The 25,294-nt window shown below is 43.4% G+C and overlaps 3 protein-coding genes across 3 annotated transcripts; 1 reads left to right on the forward strand and 2 right to left on the reverse strand.

The window, feature by feature from the left end:
* Positions 1-987: 987 nt before the first annotated feature.
* LOC105380967 (activin receptor type-1) lies at positions 988-12,252 on the reverse strand. The gene is made up of 14 exons (XM_048628379.1): positions 11,984-12,252; positions 11,046-11,154; positions 10,814-10,834; positions 10,168-10,350; positions 9,225-9,328; positions 8,749-8,863; positions 8,383-8,480; positions 7,674-7,855; positions 6,471-6,656; positions 5,864-6,010; positions 5,052-5,227; positions 2,099-2,246; positions 1,683-1,748; positions 988-1,160 (listed from the first exon to the last, which is right to left on the reverse strand). The coding sequence occupies exons 1-14, from the start codon at positions 12,042-12,044 to the stop codon at positions 1,008-1,010; spliced, it is 1,749 nt and encodes a 582-aa protein (XP_048484336.1). The 5' UTR covers positions 12,045-12,252; the 3' UTR covers positions 988-1,007.
* Positions 12,253-13,649: 1,397 nt separating this feature from the next.
* LOC105386801 lies at positions 13,650-17,810 on the forward strand. Its single transcript, XM_038109360.2, has 7 exons — positions 13,650-13,876; positions 14,223-14,347; positions 14,556-14,637; positions 15,476-15,535; positions 16,067-16,236; positions 16,978-17,078; positions 17,524-17,810. The coding sequence occupies exons 1-7, from the start codon at positions 13,795-13,797 to the stop codon at positions 17,729-17,731; spliced, it is 828 nt and encodes a 275-aa protein (XP_037965288.2). The 5' UTR covers positions 13,650-13,794; the 3' UTR covers positions 17,732-17,810.
* Positions 17,811-18,669: 859 nt separating this feature from the next.
* LOC105386802 (cilia- and flagella-associated protein 45) lies at positions 18,670-25,288 on the reverse strand. Its single transcript, XM_048628250.1, has 12 exons — positions 25,034-25,288; positions 24,761-24,953; positions 24,284-24,482; positions 23,744-23,879; positions 23,156-23,291; positions 22,563-22,698; positions 21,761-21,939; positions 20,921-21,070; positions 20,252-20,356; positions 19,401-19,480; positions 19,173-19,269; positions 18,670-18,817 (listed from the first exon to the last, which is right to left on the reverse strand). Exons 1-12 carry the CDS (start codon positions 25,120-25,122, stop codon positions 18,725-18,727), a joined length of 1,593 nt encoding a protein of 530 aa, XP_048484207.1. The 5' UTR covers positions 25,123-25,288; the 3' UTR covers positions 18,670-18,724.
* Positions 25,289-25,294: the final 6 nt, after the last annotated feature.

A 25,294-nucleotide genomic window follows, 5' to 3' on the forward strand; every position in this document is an offset into this window, starting at 1 on the left:
TAGGAAGCAAGTATATTCACTTTCTACATGTTATAGACAGATAGAACTTTTTTGATGATTTTGATGCAGAGATCAAATACCTACGGTAGTCACTCGTAGACTCTATTCAACTCGGATCTTCCTAACACAGACATTTAGGCACATAATAATTATACCCTCTAAATTTTGTACCATAAATCATCTACCCATAGTTATTAACATACAGGATTCAATGCATACAGGTATACATATAGTTACTATGTATGTACAAAATAAAAAATACTCGACTACATAAACATTTTAATTAGGTTAGCGTATACCATACTTTCGTACATATACATATTATGTACTAGCTCAATTACTTACCCATACATCCCTTAAATATAGCTTACATTACACATACAAACGCAAAATACAATAGCATAAGTCTACATGAGTTATCGTTACCACATAATAATATGTATAATAGATTTTTAAATAGAAATCGTATATTGTTTTATAGCAATTAGTGGCGATGTTGTTTGGGTTCATCTATTCCTTTCATGGTGACATAACTTGTATGAATTTAACATACACTTTTCATATGCTTCGCATATAGCAAGTGAGCAACACCGTTTGGCTAAATGCTACTGCACCTGGCTGCTATAGTTCACAGAAAGTATTATACTATATTGCCATAGTTCACCAATAGTTGTCATCAAGACATAACTTGCATCTCATTTTGGCAAAACAAAAACCGCCGTAGCGATTATTGATTGAGTTATTGACTTGTACTTCTGACTTATACTTAGGCGCATTCGTCTCTCCTGGACTTACACATATCATAGCTTAGTATTTTTACACAGGTATTTTCCACCTTCATTACACATGCCTGTTCCTTATGATACTATCCTTTAGCGGACGCCCGTTATTCTTATAAACAGGAGACCTGTTTTTGACAGCATACACCGCGCCATAGCTCGCACTACACAATCTGCAAATGTCCATCCCTCAGTCCACCCCTCCCACACAGCTCGTGCTCGTCACAATCACACGTGCACGTCGCTGTCCTGGTCCAGATGTATGCTATTGTCCTGCAGCGCCAGCTTGAGCAGCGTCTTCTTGATGCGCAGCGCGGGCAGGCGGACCGACGGGTTGGCGTGCCAGCACTCGCGGATCAGCTGGTTGAGGCCCGCCATCGTCTGTGGGATGGAGAAGTTATTTTAATAATCTTCTTGTCGGGTTGATAAGAGGGCAACCAATAGAGCCGTCACTAGCAGTCATGAGATACTTCTGCGTGTAGGTGTAAGGGTAAGCGCAGCAGCGGACAGAACTCGCATAAATGTATTTCACATAAAAGCCGAGCCAAGACAGCCAAGCTACGTCGGTTTTAGCTAGTCCAGAAGGGCTAGTACGGGGCGCATTTAAGACGTAACAAGAGTTTAGCATCGCGCTCACTCACATCGCGCAGCCTCAAGAGCGAGCGTGACGGAGAACTTTTGTCATTAGTAAATAGCGCCCCGTACTACAGGGCGAGCTTGATATACATGGTACCGCCACTGTCACATCTGTCTATTTAGACTGGCCGAGAATAAAGACTGATAAGATAAATGGAAACGAGACTCAGATCTGCGTTTTCAGCCAACAAATGTTAATATTGTGAGCACTATCGGTCAGTAACAGTTAACAATAGACAAAATAACAAAAGACATCGTAAAACTCACGGGTTGCGCGGTGTCGGGCAGCTCGGGCCGCGCCGCGTCCGTGCACACGATCTTGCGCATCTCGTCCTGGAAATAAACACATTCATTATTCACTTATTGCATAATATGGTCAATCAAATTTACCGTTCTGCCAGTCGGGTATGTTACACTTTGCAGTCTTTGCATTGCATAAATACTTCTTTCATTTAAAAAAAAATAATCAATTTCTAACATCAGTCAACTATAGCATTCTATTTTCTAGTTCTGAGGTGGAGCGTCGGAAATCAAAATACAGGTCTATCTACCTATGTAGTTTAATTTTAGACGTGAACCATAGTAATTACATACTCAACGAGTGCTATGAATTCTAAAAAAACGAGTAATGGTGACTCCATGTTATTATTTTTGTATTGAAGTAATTTTTTTTCTTATGTTACCTGTCCCGGGTCTTGTCCCACAAGCGGGTGGTACGGGGGGACGGCGGGGCGCGGGCGCGGGCCGGCGCGGGCCGTCACCTCCCACAGCACTAGTGCTAGTGCGTAGATGTCACACTTGCGGTACGACTCGAAGCAGGCTGCGTTCATGCTGGAACGAAATTGGATAAATGTTAAACACTGTTTATTAATTAGTTAATGTTTTACACGGAGGAGGGTTACGGCTTTTGCAGCGGATTTTGGAGCCAGATAAATAATGATTTTGCACATTATATTGCAAAAGAATAAAATGGCGGCAATTTGAGAATTTTTTTTAAAAATATACGTGGGGACATCTCACACTTTTGTTGAATTTAAGATCGCATTTCAAAGGATTCCGAGCGCGTCCTTGTCGAATCCAGCGGCATAGTGCGCGTCTAAAGACACCTAAAAAGCGTCTGCTACGCTTTAATTTACTTACTTAGTTATTACAGTAACTATTGCGCATTTTTTCGTCGCCATTTTGCTGAATCGAAGCGCGTCCTTGCTGAATCCAGCGCTCTAATAGCGTCGCGCCATTTTGATACACCCCGCACCTGTCTATAGAGACCTAAAGAGCTTCTTCAATGGCCTATATATCCACTGTATACATATTACAGTAACCTGTTGTCCAGCAGCTCGGGGCTCATGTAGCGCACAGTGCCCTGCCTGGCGGGCGCCACCGCCAGCCCGCAGTCCGCGATGCAGCACGCCGACCCGAGTCATCAGGATGTTCGCGGACTTATAGTGATGCTTATTTACCTACCAGCTGACTTAAGAAGAGCGTTTTGTTATGTACTATACACGAAGTTTTGAAATAAGAAGGAAATTTCGGCAATCGGCGCTATTTTGTCGAATTTAAAACACTCCGCACCTGTCAATACGCAAAAAGTGCCTTCTAGAAACAAAATGGCGGCCATTTTGTCGAATTTAAGACACTCCGCAACTGTCACTACGCAAAAAATTCCTTCTAAAAACAAAATGGCGGCCATTTTGATGATTAGAAACGCGTCCTTGCCAAATACAGCGCTCTAATAGCGTCGCTCTATTTTGACACACCCCGCACCTCTCTAAGAAGACCTAAAGAACTTCTTCAACTGTATATTTCTCCACTGTATATGTTACTGTAAAAGCCCGAACAACGGTAAATCCTAAGATTTACGCGTAAAACCTAAGATTTACCAACTCTTAATGGTAAAAGCCCGAAAGATTTTGCGATTCGCACTTTTACCACTATTCACTTGGTAAATCTTAGGATTTACATTAAGGCACGGTAAATGTTGAAAAAGCCAAGTTATAACTTATAACCTCCGTAGTCGAACAAAGCGTCCGTAGTCGAGCGGGCTTCAGTGATCGTAACTGATCACTGAGGTTTAGCAACAACCAGCATGGTCAGCCATTGGATGGGTGACCGATTTCAAGTGGTTCTTTTCTGGATGCTTTCGTGCTTCGGACAGCACGTTAAGCCGTGGGTCCCGGTTGCTGCTTCGGCAGCAGTCGTTAAGCCTAGTCAGAGGCCTTCGGGCGGCTTAAAAACGTCTGACAGTTGGGTTGCCCACTTACCCGACAACTCGCTCAGCACAAGCTTGCTTGTGTTGGGGTCCACCAACCCGCACTAGGCCAGCGTGGTGGACTAGATCGAAACCCTTCCTTCATTGGAAGGAGACCCGTGCCTCAGCAGTGGGGACGTGATGATGATGATAACTTATAACTAACCGAACTTAAGAAATATTTATTATTGCAATCTACTTTACTCGACGTCAACAATAATACGTGAAAATTATTTTACATCCGGTTCCCGTGTTTAAATTATCGTTCAGTGAATGAGTGAAAATAAAGTTATTTTCCAATAATCCAGCATTCAATGATAATTCGTATCTATTACTATACACATAAATACCATAATCCGGTGCATTACAATCTTTGTTTTATTCCCAAAACCAACTTTTACTAGGTGTCAGTGGTAAAGCCTAGCATTTACCAAATTCTAATGGTAAAAGCCCGAAAAAAATGACCCATTTTCACAAATCCTTACATTTACCAACTCATGTTGGTAAATACTAAGATTTACTGGTAAATCCTAGGATTTACCGTTGTTCGGGCTTTTACAGTAACATATACATATAGTAACCTGTTGTCCAGCAGCTCGGGGCTCATGTAGCGCACGGTGCCCTGGCGGGCGGGCGCGGCGGCCGCCACGTGCGCCGCCGTCACCGCCAGCCCCAAGTCCGCGATGCAGCACGAGCCGTCGCTCTTCATTAGTATGTTCTTGGACTTTATGTCGGATTAAATAGCTTATTTACCTACCAGCTGACTTAGGAAGAGCGTTTTGTAATGGCTTATTTATATACTATATACGAAGTTTTAAATAAACGGAAAATGGCGGCAATCGGCGCCAATTTGTCGAATTTAAGACACTCCGCATCTGTCACTACGCAAAGTACTCCTTCTAGAAACAAAATGGCGGCCATATTGCTGAATCGAAGCGCCTCCTTGCGGAATCCAGGGCTCTAATAGCGTCGCACGATTTTGACACACCCTGAATCTATCTAAAAAGACCTAAAGAGCTTCCTCAACGGTCTATTTCTCCACTATATACAATATAGTTACCTGTTGTCCAGCAGCTCGGGGTTCATGTACCGATGCTTATTTACCTACCAGCTGACTTAAGAAGAGCGTTTTGTAATGGCGTATTTATGTACTATACACGAAGATTTGAAATAAAAAGAAAATGGCGGCAATCGGAGCCATTTTGTCGAATTTAAGACACTCCGCATCTGTTACTACGCAAAAAATGCCTTCTAGAAACAAAATGGCGGCCATTTTGCTGAATCGAAGCGCGTCCTTACTGAATCGAGCTCTCTAATAGCGTCGCCTAAGACCTAAAGAACTTCTACAATGGCCTATCTATCATCTGTATACATACTCGTATAGTTACCTGTTGTCCAGCAGCTCGGGGCTCATGTAGCGCACGGTGCCCTGGCGGGCGGGCGCGGCGGCCGCCACGTGCGCCGCCGTCACCGCCAGCCCGAAGTCCGCTATACAGCACGAGCCGTCGCTCTTCATTAGGATGTTTTTGGACTTTATGTCGCGGTGCGCTATGGCGGGTTTGCCCTGGAAATGGACGGGTTTTGAGGTTAGTTTTAAGGAAGAAAGTCAAATGTTTTTATTCATCGTTCAGAATTGGTGTGGTGTTGGGATATGTCTATGTATCAGTGCTGAAAGTATTTCGCCGCGGGGGTGCACTCCCACGAATGAACCCCCAACCCATCGAAAGATGCCTTCTTGCCATGTAGCACGGGGCGCTAATAAGACGTGACAAAAGTTCTCCGTCGCGCTTGCTCTTGAGGCTGCGCGAAGTGAGTGAGCGCGATGCAAAACTTTTGTCACGTCTTAAATGCGTCCCGTACTAGCCCTTCTTGAGTGACGTATCAACTATAGCATACATACGTCCGGCGCACCCTGGCAAGTCAGCGAATGAAGCGGAACTGATAGACTGAGCAATGCAGTCACCAGGGTGATAAATGCATGCGTATGTTTGTTCAAGGCGGGATTTGAACGAGCTACGACTGCTACGAGGGTGTTCAATACATGCAGTAACTACACCTTCATCATCATCATCAGTCAGTAATCATGCACTGCTGGACAAAGGCCTCAACACGCCACTCTGTCCTTGGCTTCCTCATCCAAATCATTCACTACATGTCTAAGATCCTTGGTTCGTCCAGACGGCGTCCCACGCTACAGTACCTGCGTGCCGTGTATCTCCGTGTGCAGGTGCAGTAAGCCGCTGACCACGCTGACACACACGAGCATCATCTGCTGACGCGTCAGCGGCGCTCGTGCTAGATGCTCGTAGAGGGAGCCGAGCGGGTGGTAGTGGGTAATTAGCCACAGCTGGAATGTAAGGAGAATGAGTTTAGAATATGTTGAAATTAGGTGGAGAAACTGGAATTAAATCCTACTAATATTGTAAACGTGAAATACTGTATGTAAGCATTATGTTACGGATATATTTTTTTGTGAAATATGGCATGTAGTTTTATTTATTATAATGTGGCCGCCAACTTCATTGCCTGAATGGCCAGTCCATTATTAAAAAGAATATAATTTTCTAAAGTTGCATATTTATAGCCGTCGACAAGTCGTAAGTTTACTACAACTTTATATAGACGTGTCTCGTCATAATATAATTATCTTTCCCCCAAATGAATCCCACAGACATAAAAAAATACCAGTAGTGACGTGGCGACACGCCGACTACTACAACTTCATGTCTTTTGTATTTTTACTCTTATCTCTTCTTAGTGAGACAAACACTAACTACAGTCACCCTTTCTTTTCATTAGCTTCTCACCTGTGTACAACTATTCTGCGAGGTCATATCACTCCCAATATACGCCAATATATTGTCATGTCTCAGCAACACAGTCGAATAGATCTCCGTTTCTCTCCGCCACGACGCCTCGTCTCGAGAGAAGAAGATCTTGACGGCCACGTCGTCCGCGTACCAGAGCCCGCGCCACACCTCGCCGAAACGACCCTGGGGAGGTAATGGGGAGATTAGTGGGAATAAAATGTTTTGTAGAAGGCCTGATGTAGTTACAATAAAGAGCAATATTGTTTATTGCACTCAGCAGGAAGTTTTATGGAGATATGACAAATGTGGGTCCCTGCGGACCAGATGTTAATACCACGAAATTAAAGTTTGAAACACATTATGAACAAGCGAACCGATACGTTATTCGTTCGTGGTGCCACGAAATGCCAATAAAGGCCGCGAATGGTGTAGCGTCGGATGTTCATAGTGTAGTAATAAAAAATCGGGTCTCTTGGCGTTCCAATAGTGTGCCGGCCTCTTAATAGCAAGCTAAGTGGCCAGGCCGTTTATAATTTAAACCTAAGTGTGCCTGGATTCAGGACTTAAATGCGATATGAAGGCATATATATCCAGCATAAGAAACCAGATATATCCGACCGATGCTATGCTAGCAGCGCTCTAGCTTCCATGGCGATCTACTCTTTTCAGAGCTATAGTTACCTAGTTACCACAGGTTTTGCCTCTTAACCATCGGTAGATACATACCTACCTTCCCACCCCTGGCATGTAGCGCCATCTGTATTCAGCATAAGAAACTAGGTTTATTAGACCGCTCAGCTTCCATGGCGATCTACAGCATGCAGTGCCACCTGCTTGGCCAAGGTCCGCTGCACCATGAGCGGCAGGCCCGCCCCGGAGCCCGACGTGGCCGACTGCTGCAGGCACTCGCGCCGCGAGGAGTCTCCGCCAGACACTCACATGACTACTGAAGAAGCTTTCGATGCCAAATTCGGGTGGATATACTGTCTTTTTGTGTCTTTTCGTACATGTCGCTAGCAATCCAAGGCTAGAAGCCATCGGATGAGGTTATGAGGTAGCTGTATCCAGCATTAGACACCAGATTTATCCGAACGATGGAACGCTAGCAGCGCTCTAGTTTCCAAGGCGATCTACAGCTTCTGTAGCCATATTTACCTCCTTACCACTGGCTCTTCCTCTTAACAATCAGTAGTTACTCACCTTCCCAACCCTGGCATGCAGGGCCACCTGCTTGGCCAAGGTCCTCTGCACCATGAGCGGCAGGCCCGCCCCGGAGCCCGACGTGGCCGACTGCTCCAGATACTCCCGCAGCGTGGAGTCGCCGGCGCAGCGCGCGCGTAGGCCGCCCGAGTTGGTGCCCGCGGCTGACGAGCCGTCTACGCCTGGGGAGGGAGTGAGGGTTAGGTATACTAATCTATTCTCTGCGGGGGTGTTAGTACCTGCACCTGGCTCTCTCGAATGGAACCTTTGTGCATATCTCAACTGAGCTAACATCGCTCTCGCACCAGTTAGATATTAGACTTTATTGGTGTTATTTTTCTTGCGTGTGTGTGTGTTGTCCAGACAAAAATAAGCAGGGAGAAAGATGTCCAAGTGCATTTGTGAAAGGGCACAAGAGACACAACAGCAATTATAGAGTACATGAGGCGCCTCCCCAAGTGACCTAATCTTTCAATCGTTTACCGGTAGGTCTCTGGACTACGATTGATCACCGTAGTCAAAGGATGATCCAGTCAGCCAGATAAGTTGTCTGTCGCTGACTGTCCAGTGCGCCGGATGTTTTAAAAATACAGTACGTTGATAAATCAATCGAAGAGGCTCCTATCATACTATATGGAAGATTCAATGACGATATATCAAGAAAAAAATAGGTTTTCTTTTTGTGACAACGATTAATTGTTCTAGTTACCTTCGTAATACGCGCTGGTGACGTGCTGGCTGTACATGTTGGGCTGGAAGTAGCTGGACTCGCCGAGCTTGTGCAGCGCCGCGCGCGACACACGGAGTCTGGAACAACATGTTACATGTCTATCTGTTACTCTTTCACAGCAAAACTACTGAACGGATTTAAATGAAATTTGGTACACACATGGTCTAGATCCTGATAAAGAATTTAGGCTACTTTTTATAACAGAATTCCCACGGGAAAACTTTTTAAGGCAAAGCGAATCTCGCGGGAACAGCTAGTAGACTATACTTGTTTCTGCAAAGAGTGATGGAAGCCTGAACATGGCAATAAAACGGCATCTACTATGGCATCTTTAATGGCACGTACTTGTGGTCGCGGCGCAGGGCTCGCACGGCGGCGGCGGCGAGCGCGCCCACCGCCAGCGCCGCCGCCGACACCGCCGCCCACAGCTTCCACCCGCTTGAGGGGATCGGCTCGATCGCTGCGGAAAGATTTAGAAATAGTTTTAAGCGCCTTTTTACACCTGACCCTTGAAGAGTGCCATAGCTTGTACCACTGAATTCTTAATGCTAAACATTTCAATGCCTTGGCTCTGGATCTGAATTATACATGTGATGGCTAATTAAGTAGCTACAACGTTTCACTTGGGGAAATAACCCAGCTTCTTAACCCATTATCCATTAGGCCGGAGGCACTCGCAGAGCCGTCCACATAATTATGTGTGTAAACCGCAAACGCACAACCCATAATAATCAACATGAGTCCCCACCAAGACCGGAGGGTCATTGCCACAATCTCCACGCATGTCAGGCGGGTTGGAGGTAATGTGAGGTAGAACATACCTGTATCGAGCGGCGGCAGCTCCGGGAACGCGCCGTGGTTGCACATGTCGCCCTGGCAGCACGAGATGTTCACCTGCCCCACGTGCCGCTTGCGCAGCATAGACCTGAGGGAGATAAATAATATTAATATTATATGTGGCGCAACTCACACACGGCCTTTCGACCCCAAACAAGGCAGCGCCTGTAAAAAGGGTATCGGACGTAGTCGAAACGAACATAGTCTCCGCGCCGAATGCGCAAGGTGCCAAGATGAAGTTGCCCAACACTAGCCGTTGGACATCGAGTGCACAATAGGTCGATCCTCCTTGACGGACGTATCACCTGGTCCGACGCATCTTGGGCAGCCAGCAACTGAAGGTAATCTGACTGGACAATTCTTTCACCACCGTGACAAACCGTACACACAGTCTAGCTCTATTGTTTGTCACCAACACATTAAGATTGAATCCTCTGCTACTCACCCCTGCCTCCCGGTCCAGCATGTCAACTGATAGTGCTCATAATGTCTCGAACACCCGCGAGACAGCTGCAACTCTCCATCAGCCCCCCTCACTGCTGACTTGTAGCAGTACAGAGTAAAAGAGCCACTGATAGACTTCATACTAAATAATATGAAGTTCTCTTGTCCCATCCACATATAAACTTGTTTAATGCGTGTTCCAGTCAACAAAGCAGTAGATATAGTGTGGCTTTTAATGTAATGTTTACTCACCCCTGCCTCCCGGTCCAGCATGTCAACTGATAGTGCTCATAATGTCTCGAACAACCCCGAGACAGCTGCAGCTCTCCATCAGCCCCTCTCACGGCTGACTTGTAGCAGTACAGAGCAGAGAGCCAGTGACATAGACTCCATACAATATACCATGTTTCCTCTTTATGTAAGGTCGGATTTTGTGGGAAGGCCCTGTCTTTTCCGTATAAAAATCATGACAAATGCACTCACCCCTGCCTCCCGGTCCAGCATGTCAACTGATAGTGCTCATAATGTCTCGAACACCCGCGAGACAGCTGCAGCTCTCCATCAGCCCCGCGCACGGCTGACTTGTAGCAGTACAGCGCGGAGCCGCAGTGCGCGCCGCCGCGGTCTGGCGCACAGTCCGGGGGCTCGCATTGGTGGCATTTGTATCTGTGGGTGGATAGACATAGACACATCATTATTTACTCTTAAAATACTCATTAAAGGCACAAAAAAACATCAATAGGTACATACTGTTATAGCACAAAACAATCATGTTGAGATTAGTTGTTTGTGAGTGTGGTATGATTTTGTCACAAAGGTGTGGACACATTGCTTCCTTACTACTACACTACATCATTCAGGCCCGGGTCACCTATTTACTCCGTAGGTCGCGTCAAGTGTCACCGCCGTAGGCCGCGTCACAATGCTCATGACATCTACGCGCCAACGTCGGCGTGCGAGGGAGACCGCATCAGTACATTTCAATAGTGAGCATTGTGACGCGGCCTACGGCGTGACGCTGGACGCGACCTACGGCGTAAATAGGAGACCGAGGCCTCATAAGTGACATAAAAATATTATAATAACTTAATTATACATAATATACTTTATATTATATTCTAAATACTACCTTTTATGAAATTTCTTCCTCCTTGAGTAGGCAAAAACATAAAATAAACATTTTATTATTTTAGGAAACCACAGTAAGAATTTATGAAGATCAGAGCCCTTCCTTCCTTTACTTTTATGTGATATGTATTGTAGTCATTTTACAGCAAAAACTTTAGTTGGAAATCTCTAAATTCACAGAAATGAAGTGTTTTTCTATAATTTACAATTCTTCAGCAACTGGTGCCACTCACCGAGGTTGCTGCACCATGAGCTTGTTGACAGAGGCGGGCTCATTCAGCAGCTGGTTGTCAGCTGCATTCTGTGAGGTGGAGTCTCCATCCAGCAGCCCGGGGAGCCCCGCTGAAGTTATAGATATAGTTATGAATTAGATCATCCCGTTATGGAGGTGAAACATTATAACTTAAATCATCTAGTAGTTTTTATTAATAAACCAGCTATGTAGTAAATCTAGTAACTATCTTGCCTAATTGGGGACCTAAATTCTATCCAGCCAAATACCGATATGCAGTGGCCTGATATTTGGGTTGGTACATAATGGTTGCCCAAATAAATTGAATCTAGCCTCTGCTACCAGTTTCATCACTAGTATAGTAACATACCATGATTAATAATTATCATTGTGACCATAATTTACCTAGTTTTATGTTGCTGTTTTAATGTTTTTGGATATTGTTCAAGCTTATGCATCTAGATGTTTTGACTATGTAGTGTTGTTTCGTGTAGGTGGATATTAGGAGTAGAGCAAGGACATGAGTGAAGTGTGCTCAACCTTAGCTTTAATGTTAATTTTAGTCTACACTCTACAGTGTAGGCACAGAGATTTATATGAGACCCATTGAAATATAGGAACTTCATGTAAATCCAACAGCAACGAATGGAATCTAAATTATTTTAGTTTACAACAATGAAATGAAATATGTGTATTTATAACGTAGAGAAGTGGGCATTACACTGATATGGCAGATGGAACAAGATATTCTTGTTGTGTGAAGGAAAGGCCAGCTACAATGTTAGAATATGTAATCAAACAATAATAAATAAGGCTAGAACGAGGGACTATATCCACGTAAATAAAAGATTCAGGTGGCGTCTACGGCATGAGAATTGGTGCTAACATAGATCACATCGGCAGCTATTAAATAAAGTATATGAAAACAGCAAAACTCACCATATCCAGTATTTATAAGCAAAAATGTGAACAAACATCCTAATAACACAACGTCCGCCATTCTTCATTCATCAACAACAAACTGTGTGGGTCATAAAAGTAACTTTTTAAATCTCAATATTTTTTACAATTGTACTTCCTTAAATCGCTTTCATAACAAATTGATCTTTAAAACGTAAAATCTTCATTTTAAATGAAAATACACAACAAAATTGATGTTAACTTCATTAAATAGTACAAAACTGACTATAAAGGCGTTTTGTTTCTGCATGGTTTCTGCTTCTTTTATTAACTAAAATCTTTCATTCAATTTTGTTTTTGTCTTATCCTCTGAAACAAAACGCAATAATTATTATGTTTTCAAAGATTGCTACAATCAACTTAGTAGTAATCATTATTCGAATTCAATATTTTTCAGTAAATATTATTCATTATATTCTTGTTGTTGTAGTATTTATATTATGTTCCTTGATGGCTTGATCATGATCTTCATCATTTGTAAAGAATATACAGAAAAATGTATGTCGATTGGGGCGTTATTTTATTGTTCTATAGCTAACATTTGATGGGATCTTTATTAAACAAATCAGTAAGAGTAAGTCATACTACATCTATTAAATAAAATAAAATACCTGAATCTACTTATACTAAACTACCTACTATATATTTTAATAAATTAAATAAGTAGGCCATAGGGCACTACCTACCTTAATAGGTAAAAAATATTTTCTAGGTCACCGCCGTCGTTTGGCAAGGTTCCCAAGAGGCTGGCCGCATTGCCCCGCTGAATGGCGAGGCTTATCCTTTGTCCAAGGTATGTGCCAGCCCTTTGGTCGCCGGAGGCGTCGATGAGCCGTGTCGCAATTTCCTTATATATAAGTTTTGCATCCGGCCCCCACGGACCCAGCGTCTCTACGCCGAAAGGCACAAACATGTAGCCTTGTCCTAGGGCTGCATACTTGCGCCCTTTAGCCGCCTCAGCCGTCGCTGCCGCCGCACCTGCCTTGGTCGCGGTCGCTGGTAGGTGTGACTGTGCCAAAGTGTCGACGCATGTGGCATCCCATACCAGCGGCCGCCCATTCTTCCAAGGAATGAGCGTCATTCCGTCCGGCCTCTTGCCGTCGTCGCGCGCTACTCCTGATGGCTCCAGTACGGCCGGGACGCCAGCACTGGCAAGAGCTCGGCGGATGACGTCATTCAGGGCGGCGTGACGCGACAGCCGGCCTGCGCTGCGCTGACACGCTAGGCCGTGGTGGCCCAGCTCATCGACGCCACCGCCGCAACGACAGCGCAGCGGTGTGGCTCATTTATTTTGGCGCCAAGTCTCAGGCTGATTGCCAACGAGGTCGATTGCACCACATGTCGATTTGATTGTTTTTTTTAATGACCGGCAAAACCATTCTTTGTAAATATTTGGATGTAGGGAGGGATAGTCTCTAGATTAGTCTAGATTGTATAGTCGATCGAATATCTTTGAGTTCATATTTCCGTATTCTATTCATATTTTTATTGATATTTTAACCCGGCTTTAAACTAAGCACTGCCAAAAATCATAGTTATTTCGATTACTATCCCGAGTTATTCCTACAAAATGTTGTTATAGTTATAATCGTAATCGCCATCATAATATATCGTTATAATAATAGTAATCGCAACGGACATCTCTATTAATTAGAACTTTTTTTCGCTTGTTCGGTTTAAATTTGAATTTTGTGTTTTGATTTGATTCTTTCATCGTTTTGTCTTGATAAATTAGGTCTTTGCTTTGTTTTTAGGTTCGTAAGTGTGTACAGGTTCATAATAATAACAAAATGCCTAGAACTAAAAGACCTGTTAGTAAAAAGGAAAAGTCCATTGAAGAAGATGATGCACTGAAGAAGCTGGACCGACTTGGTAAATTTTCTCCTTCTGTGAAATAAATAACTTATAATAGGTATTTGTGGGATGTATGTAATAGCATAAGTTGTTTTCTTTGAATAAAGATTTATTCTATTCTATTCTATTCTATGTAAATAAAGCGCCTCGAGATGACCCACTAACCAAGTGGTGGAATCGTCGTGTATTTCGAAGCTACAGATTGGTAGCTAATTTCTTTCGTGATTGGTTATCTTGAAAAGATTAAAAAGAGGTCGATGATGTATTGAAAGATGACCCACCTTCATCATCTCACCACCCAAATTTAGCGTTATTTTATCAATTTCTAAGGGTGAAAAAGTACTCTACGAAGTTTCTATTTCAGCACAAGAAAAGAAGAATAAGATCAAATTATTAGCTCAAATGCAATGTCGGGACATTGAGTTGGCATTTAAAATACTCATGGGATCTCTCAGTCCCGATATACTACAGAAAACTATTGGAGAACTGGTAAGACATAACACAACAATGTATTTACTATTTTTGCTATGTCCCAGAGGTGCTGATTCAAGCTCTAGTTGATGGAAGTTGCAAAAAAGTGTTCAAAGTATTTTTGCTTTACTGTAGTACTTACATAGTCATCTGTTTTATCTCTTATAGCTTATACCTACCAAGCTACTAACCTTAATGATCAAGGCTCCTGCTTGAAATGTTTCAGAAATCTGAATTGTTACTCAAAGAAGTGTCAGCCACTAACCGGAGGACGAGACACTCCAGCCGGGCCGCCTCCCATGATGATGGTATGATGTCTTTTAATGAAAATTGTGCACCTTTTCCCCCTTTTATAAAACTTTTTTTTATATTTTCTTATCTGCCATCAACATTCATTCTTTGTCAGATGTTATGTTCTTTTCATCCTTATGTTTGTTTTATAAAAAATAGACTAATTAAAAAAAAATCTATTCCAAAAAAAAAAAAAAATGCTGAAGAGCCAGTTTTAAACCAGACATTTCATACAATTCTAAATTAGAGCTATGTTTAGTCTATGTTTTATAATATGGGGGTTTATTTCTTAGCAGAGATGTTAAAAATCCATGATTTAGCCCTGTTGTATAAATCACTAGAGCTCCTTGTAAATGGGCCAGTTTAATATAGCATACTAAACCTATACATGTTAACTGAGTCAATTATTTGTGTAGAAAATGTAATCTTAACATATTTTAGAAATGTCTAGTCATCAATAATTTTGGTGTAGATAGTAGATTAGTACATTATGGTTGCTCTTCATGTATATTCCTGTCCATTAACTGTTATCTTCGTCCCTCCACTTTTTAAATAAGTCATCCTGTTTTTCATCATGGTAAGGGTTTAAAATCCATGGTTGGCAATCCATAAAAACTTCTGTCATTAACACCTAAATAAAAAATATCACACAAATCACACTGTAAGCAAAACTACCACATACAAATAATTACCATGATAAATGGAATTACAAACAATGACAAAACTTTCCTAACTAAACCCAGTTCATTCATGTATTTCTATTGTAATCTCTCTCTTATTTCTCTTCTTCTGTCCCCTCTGTACTGAACTAACCCGTCACCTCATTGTCTCATTAACCCGGGCTTGTGGGCGCAGGCTACCTCACGGAGAACTCCTCGCAGGGCTCCGGCGGACGCGGCAAGAGGACCATGCTGGGTACGTATTGCTTCATCATCTTGTTACTAAAGGGTCTTGTGACGGTTATCATACTCATAATTTTCCAGTTATACATTGTATGGTAATGGTGATGGTGGTAACATGAAGTTGTGGGTATAAATGGTGTGGTTTAGATCAGAAATTTACTGATTATGTTTGGAATTCTACTGTAGGTATTGCCTATGAAAAGAAAGTTTAAACCAGAAATAATCTTATCTCTAGTTTTTCTAGTAACAAGACCAAACCATCTGTGATGAGCACAGATGTGAATCTTCCATGTATTTAATATACAATATGGAATGAAACCGTATTCAATATGTTCACAATCAAAAGTAAATAACCATATACTTAGATAATTTAACCCTACCCGCTGTTTAACACACACATCTGGGAATCGGCTGAATTTAACAAGCACGCCAAGTTTCACCCTCGTTTTAAATTGGGCATGCATGAGTTTCTCCAATGGTACTTTCTGCTCAAGAATGTTCTACCATGAACACACCTAACCTCACACTATCTCTACCACCACAGCCCCCCCTACAGCCGGCAAAAAAACCGTCCGCCGCTCCCGCTCGGCCTCAACCGCCCGGCCTCCCGCCACCGCCTGCAAGACCAGCCAGCGGCGCCGCTCCAAGAGTGTTTATAGAACCCCGGCCTACAACAAGAATGCGGCTGTTAACTACCCGCCTATTACGCCCAAGGTAACATTATCTAACATGCCGGGGTCACCAATATAGAGATGTGTCCCGTTTGATACTGAAGCCCAGTTCCTCAATTGAGAAAATCTATCTGAACAATGGCAATTCCACCAATCACTAAGTTATCGCGAGAAACTGGGCATTTTCAAGTGAGAAACTGGGCATTTCATGTGTGAAACTGAGCGTAGGAAATGTCGACCTAGATGAAAGACAGCTACAGCTCAGTCAATACTCGGTAAGTACCCCGCCGCCCCCCCGCGCCCCGGCCCCGCCTGCAAGACCAGCCAGCGGCGCCGCTCCAAGAGCATGTACCGAACCTCGGCCTACAACAAGAACGCGGCTGTTAACTACCCGCCTATTACGCCCAAGGTAACTAACGGTTGTGTGCCTGCCTATCATGTCGGGGTCACCAGTATGGAGATGCTTTGATTATCATGATTGTCGTGGCTTTCATACTCTCTACCAAAAGTTGAAAGGCAAAATGGCTTACCACGAAGAGCACTTTATACTTTTATAACAATTTAATCAGGATGGAATTTTATCAGTGATGCTCCTGATACAATGTTAAATGTATTTGAAATACTTACTGTAACTTGCAAGTCAACAAGTAATCTCCAGCCTTGGTCAAAGAGACCTAACCTAGGTACCATTGTCACTCGGAGAGGGCCAGATTTCGTTGTCCCACTTGACTGTACAACAACTCATACAGAATGATAAAGCATTAACTCCCATCCTCTCCGCCAGGTGGCGCCGCACACGCCGCTGATGCTGCTGCGGCAGCCGCGCCAGGGGGAGATGGTGGTGTCCATGTCCGGCTCGCCCGTCATGATGCCCACGTGCAACAAGTATGTACAACTAGTCACTGGTACTGTGTTTGTAGTGGAAATGTGGTTGAGGAAGTGGTTGTGTAAAGAAATGCCGCTAGCGGAAACTATCATTTCCTCATCGTCAGCATCATCATCACAACCCATCACGTCTCACCTTAGACAAGTAAACCACTCACTGTTGGGGCACGGGCCTCCTTCCAACGAAGGAAAGGGTTTTTGAAACCTGTGCTAAACTTATTCTATCATCTGTTGTAGTAGAAATATAACTTTTTAGATTTCAAATAATATAAAAACCCTGAAATATGTACCTACTAACTTTTGCCAGTCCCTGATCCTTCTGATATCGCTATGTTTCTTCCAAATCGGTACAGCCATCTTAGTTTAGCGCAAATGCGTCTTCATATAAATATATACCTACCTTTTATGAATTACCGTTCTAAACCCCCCTCTAACCTTTCCACAGCATACCGTCAGAAGAGAAAGCCCACTGCAACATAATGCTCCAAGACGGGACGATGCTGTCCCTCCAGCCCAAAGAACTTCGACAGTCGCAGGCCTACATCCCTTTCGCGCTCATGGACGCTAATGTACTGAAGCAGCTGAACACTCTGAAGAATAACCTGGACAAAGTGGTGAAGATGGGCAAGAAGGAGGGGTTTAATATTGAGTGATGCGGGACAGAGATGGAGAGTAGCTGTCAGTTTTACGGCTGTTTTTAACAACATGCGGATTGCACACCATTTTCCCGCGTCTTGCGTGCATATTTCTCGCGTTACAATGAAGACTTGTATGAACTCCTGCGAGGTAAGCCCGCGTGCGTGTTCAAATCATGCATGCAGCACGCATGCTGTTAAAATAGGCTACGTATTTAAAGGACCGTTTGTAGTGACGTATGTATCGTGTTTTTGAGGAATCAATAACGTCTCTAGTGTGAATAAGGCCTAAGAAAGAATAAGGTGAAAGAATACTTGACTTATGAACTGTTTAATTTTGACCTTATATTCCATCATAGTGTTCATGGAATATGTGAGAATGACTGAGAATGATAATGTTTTATTATTATGTGCGTGTAACTTTATTTTTTTAAAGAATTTTTGATGATATGGCTGTTATGTCACTTCTGTGTGCCTCTTTACTGATAATGATTTTAGTATAAATAAAATTGATTATGTTTGTAAGTAAATTTCGTTCTTTTAATTTTCAAAATACTTACAATAGTGGCAGCATTAATTGTAAGCCCCTGTTTCACAATGTCTGGTTAGTCGCTACCTGTCGGATAAAATACATGCTGTCACTGTCTAAAAAAATATAACAGAGAGTGACAGCATGTATTTTATCCGTCAGGTAGCCACTAACCAGATATTGTGAAACAGGCCCTAAATGTTGTAAAATAAATCTACTTTGTGATAAGGTGTGTAAATCGCATTTTACAATGAGAATAGTAAAATTTTGGAAATGCTCAAATAGCATTTGTTTCGCATTAGCATTAATTTCCGCCAAAAGTAAATATCAATATTATATATTTTTTTGTGATTACAACCCACAAAATGTGCCAAACAGTAAATTTATCATCTACCTATAAAAAATGTATTTTTATCGTCCACACACAGTTCACATTAGTTGCCTCGCTCTTACTCGGGGCTTACTCCCGTATGTTCTCGCTCTCACTCGGTGATCTTGTAGCCGTGAGTGTTGAGCGTCTGTACCACTTCTGACACGTACTTGTCCGCTATCTTCTGTCTCCTCATGTCTTCCACCTGGAATTTACGATATAAATGTAAGTATTCTGTATCTTTCTGTATAAATAGCACGGGATGCAAGACGCTAACAACTCGACAAATATTTTGCGTCGCACTCACACTCATATCGGGCGGCTTCGTGAGCGAGCGAAACGAAAGACTTGTCACATGTCTTGTCTTGCGCCCCGTGCTAGCTATGCTGTATGAAAATGCAGACATAGACACTAGCGCCACCGAGATTTATCGCTCTGCCCATGGAAGTAAAAAAAAAGACTTCTTTTTTTCTACTCCCATGGCTCTGCCCTCCTATTTTTGAAACGCTATTATGAAGCTTCCCGTCACGTCAACCATCAATCAGAAGTTTTAATTTTACCTTCTGTTTGATGACCATTTTCTCGTATTTATCCTGTAGCTCCTGTTCCATGCGTAATGCGACGCCCTGGCTGTGGATCTTCTCGCGTTGTTCAGCTCTGAAAGTATGTTATTAAATTATATAGGTAGTTTTACAGGAATAAGTAAGTCTATGTAGATTGTACCGTATAAGTAGGTATGCCAATAATTATTGTAGTTAAGTATTGCATGTAAGTATTTAACAAATTACCTGGCTCGTTCCTTATCATTGATTTGCTTCATTATCTCTTGCCGATGTTTCTCTATTCTGGCTTTACGCTCGTCTTCCAACTGAAACACAATAATAACCACCTCTGTAAATCTATCAAATCCATAATGCTTTAGGAGATGCTGAAAAAGCTGCGAGTCGTCAAAGATGGATTGCTGATGTACCTACACTGCATAATATTGCACGGGGCGCAAGACGCTCACGGCATAAGTCGCGCTTTCTCTCGCGTTGCTCTGTGCTACATAATCTGTAGGTAGTTTGATTCCGTTCATCATCATCATCAGCCTATAATCATCCACTGCTGGACCTAGCCTTTCCCACGGAGCGCCACAACACTCGGTCCTCGGCCTTCCTCATCGAACCACTACCGGCTACCCGCCTAAGGTCGTCAGTCCAGTGGGCAGGAGGGCATCCCAAGTAACAAAAAATATATAGCCATAGCTAAAACATAAGAGAAATAGTTGGTGCTCAGTATCCATAAGGCCTACAGATGGAGCGAGCGCTATACTTAGTGCACGGAGTGCCACAGACCGCTTCACAACACGTCAGTTGGACCGTTTGCTATAGTGACGTCACGAAGGGCTATTGCCAAAGACAAGTTCGTTATATTCTATTCTATTCAGAGAGGGGGTGAAGTTCCTGTACGTGGCTCTCTCGAGTGGAACCTTTGTACATACGTATCCCCATGGAAGTAAAAAAAACATAACTCCTTAAATTCAGCTCAGCCAGCCGAGCTCCCGAGTACCTAAACTGGCAAGCCTGGGTGTTGCAATAGCTGAGGTAGCCGCTCTGTTGGTCCAAGAAAAGATAATCTAGAAGATCGTTCCTCTCACCAGCTTCTCCTTCTGCAGGAACTGGTCGTTCTGTCGCGCGGCGTCGTTGAAGCTCTGCTCGTCCTTCGCGATCTCGCGCGCGATCATGCGGTGGATGTCCTTGATCTGTGGATCAGAATTTATTGACGTCAGGACGTGTGGACTAGCGAGCTATCGTCCTGGCACCTGCCACATGTTGTACTTGCTATTATGTAGTTGCTGAAAATACTATTAATTTACAGAGATTACAGCAGTTACGAACATAGTAGTAGTAAATGTTTTTCAGCATACCTAGCATGGGTCTTATCGACGCATGTGACATGTCACTCACATGACGGGACAAAAAGTCTTCCGTCCGCTGGGCGCCCGCTCTTGAAGGCGCGCGATTTGACATAAAACGTAAAACTTTTCCCGCGTTTTGTACTGTCATGGTGCTGTTCCCTCATAATAATAATTAATATCCCATCCTTTCGGCAACGTCCATAACTTCGTCCTATTTTCGGCCTCCTTGCTCTAGCAGCAAAGTTTATCAGCTTTTGAGTACGTACCTATAGTAGGTAACTCGCATAATTTGATTACCGGTTCTCCCTAGCCTCGTGCAGCCTCCGCATGTCGTCTCGTCGCTTCACGGCCGCGTCTCGCTATCAACATCCTCCTGTATCTCCAGACCCGCGGCACGGGTCAGTATACCTGGTTGTTCCGCGCTTCGTGCAGCTTCCTCATGTCGTCCCTCCTCTTGACGGCGGCGTCTCGCTCGCGGCGCCGGTATTCTCGCTCCACGTCCTCCTGTATCTTCAGGTTGCGGATGCGCTCCAGTTCGGATTTCAGCTCTTGTTCTGCCTGTTGGGAGTGGAATAGTTTTTATCTGATCATTATTATGTCGTTGATTCACATCGGCGTCGAGATATAAGTGAGTACCTACCTCGATATAAACATAGGTAACTATAACATATTATGTCATAACGTCATAACTAGCTTATTGTCGTGAGAGACATGCTGTAGCAGTGGAACAGGCTATTTATAACTACGTAGATAAAAGTGCATCTAGATTTGTTTTAGTGAATTTAATCATAGCTAACGCGAAAAGTAGTTACTGTTTTTTTACCAAATAAATACTTAGGTATAGTTAGTATAGTTACCTACTTAATAATACTAATACTGGAAGAAGTGCATCCTAAAATGTAAAATTTGTTTTATATAAGTAATTTAAATTTCAAATTGTTAAACTACGCCACCTGTTCTATATTTAAACAAACTGTTAAAAACCTGTTTACTGGCTGTCCACGGCACAGGCCTAGCCTAGTGTGGTATGGTAACCCTTGCTACATCACCACCTTTAAATTGGTGATTATTGTTAACAAACACTGCAACCTCTATTTATTGTATCTTCATAATCTTTAATCTATTTTTTTTTTTAATTTTTTCATAATATTGTTGGTAAAACAACGAGGGGTTACTTCTTGTGCCCGTACGTAATATGATACTTGAGCCACCTCTCAAAATTATCTACAAACATTAGAAACACCACACCTTCTGAGCCCTGGAGATGTGTTCGATCCCCTTCTGCTTCACAGCCGTGGCGGCGGCGCGCTCGGCCCGCGCCCTCGCCTCCCGCTCCTGTCTCTGCTGCAGGAACAACGCTATGCGCTGATTGCTGATACGGTCTTCTTCGTTCTGGAGCTGCTTGAAGTAGATTATCTCGGCGTTCGCTGGGGAAGAGGGTGGTGGAATCAGCAGATTTGGCTGGTTAAAGTTGGTCCATCCATTGCTCTCATTATGCAATGACAGATGGAGGACGGCTGTCCGCGCTGCACTGGTCCGTTATCGGTACATACGGTGCTTTGATTGGTGCAACTTTAAATTGTTAGATTGACAGTAAAAACCAACGACAGTTACCTAGTATGGAATCGTTAACTAACTACTTTTATAAGTTACGACGAAAAATAGTCGTGGTTAGTAACCAGTGGCTTTTGAAACTTTCCTTGATGATCTTAGACTAAAATTAATATTTAACTACTGTAGATACCTATCTGCACACCTAAAACGATGCGCAAGACCCACACGTACGGTCAGATAAACCTGACCCCCCTCTCATAGTAACAATGCATCTGAGGGGGGTCAGGTTTCTCTCTTACGTCAAAATGTGACAAACGTTTTCCGTTGATCTCGCGCGATGTGAGTGAGTGCGATGCAAAACTTTTGTCTTTAATCCGGTGCTAGGTAAGCTGACTCCTCACCCCGGTCCAGTGTTTCCTTGCCAGCTTCTCCTTCAGCCGGTTGGCCTCCTCCAACTATGTGTGTTACTGTGTCTCCTATAGATCTAAAAACTCACCCCTGTCCAGTGTTTCTTTGAGCTGCCTTTGCCTTTCAAGCTTCTCTTTTAGCTTGTTGGCCTCGTCGATCTGCACGGCGATGTTGGCCTGGTTCATGCGCACGCTCTCCTCCTCGATGCGTTCCGCTTCCATTATCTGCGATACAGTTTACAGTCAGTCATAGTTTATAGTGAAATAGTAAAGCAAGCAAGCAACAGATCTCACTCACTTCCTGCCGCTGGAGAACAATAAAAGAAGCCGTTCATTCCTGATCCGTGAGAACCAGTAACCAGAATAGGTGCATCCCGCACATAACTAGTAGGTATAAGAAGCAAGCATAAAGTAAATTGATTGCAAGAGGCGCACGAACTGAATGGCGAGGGCTTTAAGAGCGATCGTAATATAAACCGTTTATCGTTTCTTGTCGTGCGTCTCTTTCACCGCATGCTAAGCATGCTGGGTGATAGTGAGGGAACTATAAAGAGAGCTATTAGGTTATTAATGTTCGCTGTCTTTTATCTTGACGGTTCTTTTCATTATTGCCTCCAGTATGAGACAGTCCACGGTTCCTCTTGGCAGTCCATTACTGCCAACGGTCCACTCCATAACTCACCTTGGCAGTATCATGCGCGGTGATCTGCTCCTTGAGCGCGGCGAGGTTGTCCAGCTGCAGGCGCCGGCGCCGCGCCTCCTCCGCCTCCGCGCGCCCGAGCGCCGCCACGCGGTTCTCCTCCATTATTGCATCCAGACTGTGGGGGTAACGTTAGGCTATAGGTAATTTGGGATTTACAAAGTTCTCGAAAAATTAACCAAAATCAGATAAGTGATGATGATTTCCAGCTGCAGTAGTTCTCTAAAGTTTCGAAAGCAGAAACTAGCATAATGATATGCAAAACGTGATAAACATAAATTTATTATAACATTCTCGCTGTCACACTTATCATGTCCTAGAGTGTGAGGACATTTTATCACGTCTTGTCGTGCGCTTCTTGTGTGTTTTACTACTCTGCTGCAGTACCTACCTACTTTTGAATGCCGTAAAATATTTCTTATTTTCGTTTCGTTTAGCGTAATTATTTTATCGCGCCTTATTCTGCGCTCCTTTCATCTTCTGGTAAGTAATCTGCAGACTCTATAGTTAAACGCAGTGGGTAGGTAGGTACTCAGGTACTTTATAAGCATTTTTCTCCGCTTCACTGACCGTTTCTCCTCCTCGCTCAGCTCCTGCTGTATGAGCTGCTTCTCGACGAGCTGCGCGTCGCGGATGGCGTGGCACTTGGACGCGAGGATCACCTGGCTGGCCAGACGAGGGCCGGGGAGGCTGTCCGCTCGGAGTACTGCGGGGTAATATAGTGATAATTGAAAAGGCCTTTTGTTTTTGTAGACACCTATTACATATTTTGCACATATCTATGTATTGTACTTGCATATCTAACTAAGTATATCCAACAATAGAACTTAATAAAGGGATACATCTACATAATTCTAAAACAATAAAAGAAAATAAAACTAACGAGGCTTAGATATTAAGTGAATATACCTACCTAGACACGATTATAGTAAAGTAATAATTATGAGGAGGGCAGATCAGATTGCACAGTATCTTTTTCATCTTAATGCGTTTATCTTCTCCATAATGGACACAGGAGTAGGTAGTTTAGGTACTACATCTCCTACTTGCATACCTACCTACCGACCAGAAAAACAACATTTTATCCTCCGAAAAACTATTCCAACTCACGCTCAGCCCTATTCAGCGTATGCGCAGTCTGATCAGGCGCCTCCAGCTCATCCTTGCCCCCCGCCCCCGCCTCCGCTCCCGGCTGCGCCTGCAGTCTGCTCCTCAGTAGATCAATCCGTTCCTGGGACTCCTTGGCGAGTTGCCGCTCCGCCTCTTCCGCTGCTTCTAATGCTGCTAGCTGCTCATCTTTTGTTTTTACCTGGAAAAAGTTTAACGATTTTTTGAGAAGTTCTAGCTAGAACCTAGTTAACCTCAGAGAAGTTTCGAATAAAGCATGAAAGTGTCTTTGGATTGGTACACATACAGTTATGGCAACATAGTTACATAACACGGTATGCCTCATACTTCGTTATAGATAGCTAGCTCTCAGCGCGCATTTGATAACGAGCGTGACATAAACTTTTGTCACAGCTTATTTTACCCCATGCTATGCCTCACAAATGCTCAGAACAATGACTTCACCTACAATACAAGTACCTGAGCTTGCTGCTTCAGTCGCTCATACTCAGCGCGGTCCATCACAGTAGGGTAGTAGTTCTTCGGAGGTCGCGGCACCAGCAGCTTGCGGTATCCAGACTTCTGCGGCACCATCGTATACTCGTAGTCGGGGATCTCGCATTTGTGGATCGGACGGTCCGTGATCGGGAAACGGAGACGGCATTTTGACGGCCTGTAAGATTTAAAAGCTTAAAAACACCCAAAAGACACAAGCCTAGAGCCTACAAAGCAATTTAAAACTACCCGCTTTACCTGTGTAGTTGATAACATCCCGGCTCATTTCCTTGGGTCACGTGGTGATAGGGGATGCCCTCGTGTAAGTCTTTCAAGGCTTTAGGCATTGTAAAACTTATAAAAATAGGGTTTATAAATAATGTAACAGAATGATTCACAAGTTTCAAAGATCAAACGAAATTTTGACGTTGCTAGGCTGCGACAAAAAAGTCCTTGGGTTACGATTGTTGGACCTTATTCTGAGGGTGAACCCTGCGGTAGTGCGAGGGCCTTTAATAC

Source organism: Plutella xylostella, chromosome 20 (assembly GCF_932276165.1).
Source record: "Plutella xylostella chromosome 20, ilPluXylo3.1, whole genome shotgun sequence".
Taxonomy (NCBI): domain Eukaryota; kingdom Metazoa; phylum Arthropoda; class Insecta; order Lepidoptera; family Plutellidae; genus Plutella; species Plutella xylostella.